The sequence below is a fragment of the Galeopterus variegatus genome, unplaced genomic scaffold, assembly GCF_000696425.1.
Source record: "Galeopterus variegatus unplaced genomic scaffold, G_variegatus-3.0.2 Scaffold657, whole genome shotgun sequence".
In the NCBI taxonomy this organism is placed as follows: Eukaryota; Metazoa; Chordata; class Mammalia; order Dermoptera; family Cynocephalidae; genus Galeopterus; species Galeopterus variegatus.
Genome location: NW_007726768.1, coordinates 32,417 through 38,963, shown reverse-complemented (window position 1 = coordinate 38,963; position 6,547 = coordinate 32,417). Strand labels below are relative to the sequence as shown.

At 57.2% G+C, this 6,547-nt stretch overlaps 1 protein-coding gene across 1 annotated transcript; it reads right to left on the bottom strand.

The window, feature by feature from the left end:
• Positions 1 to 3,193, bottom strand: NR2E3 (nuclear receptor subfamily 2, group E, member 3). Its single transcript, XM_008571046.1, has 7 exons — positions 3,089 to 3,193; positions 2,372 to 2,498; positions 2,132 to 2,235; positions 1,816 to 2,037; positions 1,489 to 1,661; positions 362 to 608; positions 1 to 110 (listed from the first exon to the last, which is right to left on the bottom strand). Exons 1-7 carry the CDS (start codon positions 3,180 to 3,182, stop codon positions 1 to 3), a joined length of 1,077 nt encoding a protein of 358 aa, XP_008569268.1. The 5' UTR covers positions 3,183 to 3,193.
• Positions 3,194 to 6,547: the final 3,354 nt, after the last annotated feature.

Here is a 6,547-nt window from a genome sequence, read left to right as displayed (position 1 = left end):
TCACCTCACAGGCTGGCTGGGGTGGTGGGCCTTGCTGTGCTGGCTCAGCATCACTTGGGACTGGTCCTGCAAGGCCTCCACTTGTTCAGGATCTTTCAGGCCCCGCGTCTCTGGGAAGATAGCACCAGTGAGCTCTGCTGCAGGGGCTCCCCAGCCTGCCCTGTCCCCTCACAGTCAGCCAAGGGGGGCCCTCAGGAGAAGCGAGCCCAGCCCGCACCTCTCTCCCCCTGCCACCAGGGAAGACGCCACACTGCACACATGTGGGTGGTGGAGGAAAAGTGAGAGGTGAAGGAAGTCACTGGAATTCCCATTCTTCATCCCCAGCCACTTCTCTGGAAGGCTTGGGCAAAGACTCTGCTACCTGGTTTGAAGAGGACCAGGGCCTTCATGCAGGCAAACTCCGTGGGGTCTACCGCCAGTGTCCGGAAGCGAGAGATGGTTTCCCGCAGAATGCGCGTCTCCACACTGGCCAGTGTCAGACGTCCCTGGGAGCTGCTGGCAGCAGAGGCCTCAGGCGGGGCCAACAGTGGGCAACTGTCCAGGGGCAGAGACCACTGTATGGCTCCGAGGAGGAAGAGTTCACTCCATGCCTCCTCCAGCAGGATCACCTGTGCTCAGAGAGGGCATGAGTGGGACGGCTGGCACACAGCTCCTCCAGCCCAGCGTGGAGCCTCCACCACCTTCACAGGTGCCCCCAAAATGGAAGGGCTGGTCCTGGGTGCCCAGAATGTTCTCCTGACCTCTGCCTGACATCAGCCAGGGCCCAGAGCGCTGGGATTTGCACCATCTGGCCCAGCTGGCTAGGTTCCGAGATACCCTATGGGTTCCATCCAGAACTGCAGCTGGAACATTTAGGGAAGCCTAAAGACATGGGAAGAGGGGCAGCCCCAGGGACACACCCAGGAGTGTCCTAAGTTGAGTGAACACAAGAGACTCAGCCTGGCTTCTCTAGTTGCTCATCCAAGCACTGACTGGCTCACTCAGAGTGCCTCTCTTTCTGGCTCATCCTGAGGGCTGCCTGCCTGTCACAAGCCCAGAGGGGTGTCCCAGAGGTAGAGACGTTGGGCCGAAACTCAAGCCCTGAAGAGACAGGCACTTGTGCTCCAAGGAGGTCTAGAGTAAGCCACTCATACTGTTCGGGGCGTGGAGATTGCCCTTCACATGCAGAATGTCCGCAGGGCTTCGGAGTCTGTCTAGAAGGAAAGAAGACCCAGGGAGCCATAGGCACTACCTTTAAATCCTGGGTCCCTGTGGGCCCCTGACCACCATCCCTGTTTGGGAGATATGTGCACCCCACTGTTACCATCCTTGAGCATGTGCCCCTGACTATTACTGACTCAGAGTCATGTGCATCCCCCAGTCATCATCCGTGGTGTGTGCCTGTCCACTCATCACCCGCACAGGACGTAGGTCTCCAACCTGCCTGTCTTGCATGGGTCGCCTGACTCTGGCCTGGCCCAGCTCCTCAGCAGGCTGGCCATGGCATACCTGATCCCGGAAGGGCAGGTTGGAGAACACGGGCAGGTTCTTGGCCCACTTGACAGCCATGAAGAGCAGACGAGCTGATGTCTCGTGGATGCTGTCCAGGCCGCAGGGGGAGGAGGAGTATGGGGATGAGGGGAACTCAGGGTCATTGCTGGTGACATCAATGTTCTCATCAGCTGTTGGAAGAGCATGTTGTGACCTCAGCACCTGCTCTGCAGGAGATGGTAGGGAGGTCTCAGGGACCCCGGGTGTGAGGATACAGGCTAGGTGCTGTGGCCTCCCTGTGACCCAGGAGTGGAGGCCTCTGATCTGGCCTTCAGCCTCCCTTACCATCCTCTGGCTCCAGCTTAGTGCAGGTTTCGGCTGTTATAAGGCTGGCCATAAAGTGGTGGCCCAGGGCTCTGGCAGAAGACACTGGCGTAGGGCCCCGAGGGCTGGGCCCTGCGGGAACAGGAGGAGCTACCAGGGCCTCCATCCGGGGCTCAGTGTCTGACTCCATGCTGTCCAGGCGGACCTGGGCCGTGCTTCGGGGTTGGCGCTCATTCTGCACGGCTGGGGAGGCAGGAAGGGTGAAGACACCGCACCAATCACACTGCCCATCTCTTCTGTTGTGCAACCCCCTCCAGGGCGCAGACCCCCGGCTCACCATCCTGGTTCATGCCTGCCTGCAAGCACTTCTTCAGCCGGCAGGCCTGGCACTGGTTGCGATGGGCCTTGTCCACCGGACACATTCCTGCCCCCACCTGGCACCTGCAGGTGAAGGAGAGCCCCAGGGGTCAGTGTCTTGGTGTGGACATTTTTTCCCTAGCATCTTCTTCCCTGAACAACCTCCAGCCCTCTCAGGAACCCTCAGGGGCAGCGGCCCAGCAGGGCTCACCTCCCTCACCTGTAAATGAGCCTCCGCCTCACGCTCCTCTTGAAGAAGCCGCTGCAGCCGTTGCAGGCATAGATGCCATAGTGCTTTCCGCTGCTGCTGTCCCCACACACGCGGCATTGGAGCGAGGGGCCCACGCCTGAGGGGCAATGCAGGCCAGGGCGGGGGCTGGACCAGGGCACAGCTGCACAATTCTCTCCCCGCCCCCCGCCGCCCCCGCCAGCCCCTCAGATCCCTTTTCCTCCCCACTGGTTCCTGCCCACCCATATTTAAACACACTTGCATCTCTGCCATCTGGAAAAGTGTCTCCCTCATTATATATCCCCACCCCCTCCTCTACCCCCAACTTCTGTCCTCTCTCCTCCCTTATTTTTAGCAAGAGTACATACCCTACCTCCACTTTCCCAGCTCCCATTTCTTCTCTGCAGGTGGCTTCAGGCTCCAACATCCCACAAGAACATTCTCCTCAACACCACTATGGACCCCTTTGCTACCCAGCTCTAGGGTGCTTCTCTGCTCTTTCCTTCCCCAGAAGCTCAGCTGTCCTGTCCTGGCTCTGCCCACCTCCATGTTGCTAGGATTTTGGGTTTGCCAGCAGGTTTCTTCCCACTTGCCCATAGACCTTGGTATTGGGTCTAAGTTGCTCTGTTTCCTTTCATGGTCCCTGCAAACTTCTGGTCCACACTCTGCTCCCAATAGTCCAGACACCACCCCCATGAAAAGCCATACCTGTCGGATCCTCCCCCAGGCCCCATCTGCCTGGAGACTCCTTCCTGGAGGCAGCCACAGCAGCTGGTGCAGCTGCAGCCACAGTGGAGCTCATCGGAGCTGTTGGCCTGGCCCTGGATGGTGCCAGGGCAGCCTCCACCTGCCTGTCTGCCTGTGGGAGGCCTCCTGGATCACTGAGCTGGCCCAGCCTCTGACTCAATCTCTACCTCTCTCTCTTCTATCTCTATTTCTCCCTCTCCCTGGCCCTGGTGGTCTTTGTATCGCTCTCTGTGTCTCTGTATCTCTGTGTATCTCTTTCTCTGTTCTCTGTCTCCCTGCCTCCTGTCCCCTCTGTCTTAACTCAGGAGCTCCCCAACTTCCTGAGGCCCCTCACAGCAGTGGCTCGGGCTCAAGGAGATTTCTCCCAGGGCAGCCGCTAGACGCAGTTTATGATCCTCTTAATCTTTACTGTCTCCACAGGGGATCAACCGGCCACACCTGTAGCATTACCAAGGTGCCCCTGGAGCCAGTCAGTCTTGCTGCCCCCATGCCAGTTCCCAGGCTGCCCAATGTCTCCAGGTCCCTTCTGCCCTGTGTTCTCAGCTGTTTGCCATTCAATGCCAAATCTTGAAGGGAGGTGTGGACTCCACTTCCCCCAAGAACTTTAATCTTTTTGAGCTCACTTTGCATGCAGCTTGTGTCTGAAAGCAAGTGTGCGATCTGTGAGTGTGCGTCCCCGTGCCTGCGTGGTTCCCTGCATGTGGGCGCTCACTCTGGCTCCTAGGTAGATCCAGCTCTCCCCCTGGCGGTTCTCACCAGAATTTCTTGATAAGGGACTGCTTGGGGCCCACGATTGGAGGATCTTGGCCCCCTTGGAAGGTTAGCAATCCTTAGACACCTGGCACAGAGGAGGGTCAGGTCCAACAGAGGGTCTGAAGCTGGCCTGGGGGCAGGAGGCCTGGGGCTTAATCTAAAGGGTCTCCTCCTGGCCTATGAGGTGGCAGAAGAGGTGCTGGCAGGTGTTTTTCTCAGTTACATGGAGGGTGGGGGCTTCAGGAGGGAAAGGGATGAGGACACAGCCCTGTGAGCCTGGCTCGGGCTCTCAGGCAGCCTCCCCTTCCTCCCCTGACTCGACCTCATAGTCCCTCTGCTGCCCCCAGGCCCAATCTTACCAGCTCGAGCCCATGACGGTTCTGAGGGGAGGAGTGGGAAGGAGGAGTCTGGGCCTCCTTGCACCATGCCTGGCCCCGGCTGGTGGGGTGGAGAGAGCAGAGACAGACCCAGGTTCAAGTCCTTGCTGTGGCACAGGCCATCCATGTGTCCTCAAGCAAGTGACTGAAACTGTCTGAACTTCAGTGTCCTTGTCTGTAAAGAATGATGACAAAAGTACCTGTCTTGTAGTGTAGCTGGGAAACTAAGAAGGATAAACCAGGAAACGTGTCTCAGTGCCTGGCACTTAGTGAGAGCATAATGAATGATGGGTGCAGGTGCTATTATTATCACTTCTGCAGTTACTGAGAAGATCACCAAGTAACACCCGGTAAAAAGCTTTTCCTTTGCCTGCCAGTCCCTACTGGCCTGGAGGGGACTGTCCATCCTCAGCAGTCCTGAGCTCACCCCTGGGGTGAGCTGGGCTGGGGTTTGCCCAGCCTTAAAGCCTGGGGAGAAGAAGGACAGCAAGAAGCTTCTGGAAGGATCATGAAGTTCAGGGGACAGAGGGAGTGGGCATAGCCCTTATGTAAATGGGGTTAACCTTCACCGTGACAGAGAAGCACTATTGGGGATTTGGAAAGTCAGCTTGAGGGCTTTGCAGGGTAATCCGCTTTCTGGGGCCTCAGAAGATCGAGGCCACCGGGCTGAGGCTTCTCACCTGTCCTCCTCTCCTCGGTACTCACCCTCCCTACCTCCTCCCACCAGGAAGCCCCTCAGGACCCCCATGGACAAGGTCTCTAGCTCCACCTAACTGTCAAAGTCAAGGGCATCTTTCTTGAACTTGACTGACCACTCCCTCCTTCCCAAAGCCTGTCTCCCCATTCCTTCACCCTGAACTTGTCATCACCTCTGTGTGCCCAGAGGTGGGCCCCAGCGACCTTTTCATTCTCCCCTGGGGAAATCACACTTTACACCAGACTCTTACCTACGACTCTGCCCTGAGTGCCCCACCCACTGGTCCACCAGAGTTCCACTGTGGTGTCCAGCTCCACATGCCCCGAGCCAACCTGTCCTCAACTCATCTCACAAAGGGGCCTCAGGCCTGAAGGACTGCAGGGCAAATGTGTGCAAGGATGAAAATGCCTAAGGCTGAGCCCCTTAGGATGAAAATGCCTAAGGCTTCCTTGGCTCAGCCCCTGGGGACCTGAGCCAAGGAAGAGCCAACGTAGCATCTGAGATGCAGAGGGAAACTCAGGACTGTGCGGGGTCATGGAAGGAAGGCAGGGGAGGATTCAAGGAGGGAGGCTTCTCCTCCTCAAGTGTTCTATGAGATCATTAGCATTGCCAGTAAGAATGAAGAAGCCAGCGTGAAGAGTTCTTACACAAATACTTGCAATGTCCTATTCAAACCTCCCAGTGAAGGAGAGACTATTATTAGTTTCAACTCACAGACTAGCAAACTGAGTCAGAGAGGTTAAGTAATTTGTCTCAGGCCACACAGCTTCTGAGTGGTGGAGGAGGTTGGGGATGGAGACAGGGATTTCAAACTTGTGTCTGATCCCCAAACTCCTGCTTTCCATGAGGATATTTAAGGAGAAGCTGCTGAGCAGCCTCCTTTGGCTTTAGCAGCAGAAGTAGCTGCTGTCCTTAGCTGTTCCGAAGGAGGCTGGATGGGGCAGACAGCCGACCCATGTGTGGGGTGTGAGGAACTGGCAGCCCAGCGCTGGTGGTGAGGGAAGGGGATTGTAGGGAGGGGAGCACTAAGGAAAGATCCCCCCATCCCCCACCCTCCACCCCGCATCAAGGGAGATATTTAAATAAATATTTTAGGAGAGGAATTCCTCTTAAAATGCAAGATACAGAGGAGAAAGACCAGCGAGAGAGGGTAAAGCTGGAGGCGGGTGTAAATCGCACCCTTCACCATGCCCAGAATCTCCGGTGAGATGGCCAGAGCCCAAGTAGAGGGCCTGTAAGGAATCAGAGGACCCAGGGCTCAAGGGGCAGGCCTGGGGTCCTGGTTTTACGTCTTCTGGCTGTGTGAGCTTGGCCAAGTTGTTCTGCTTCTCTGTGTTCCAGTTTCAGCATCTCAATCTTGTGGGTTGTGGTGGGATTAAAGAAGATAATGCTGTGAAGGGGTTAGCACAGATGGAGGGGAGGAGGTGGGGCCGGGGCCAGGGCAGGAGGGCAGCAGTCGCCATGACCGCTCTCAAGAGCTGCTCCTGCTCTCTGAGGGCAGGAGCCTCTCTGGAGGGATGGGGTGTGGGAGCAGGGGCTGAGGAGGGAGGCAAGATCTGAAGCAGCAGCCGTGGGGAAGGGATTTGGGGAGTC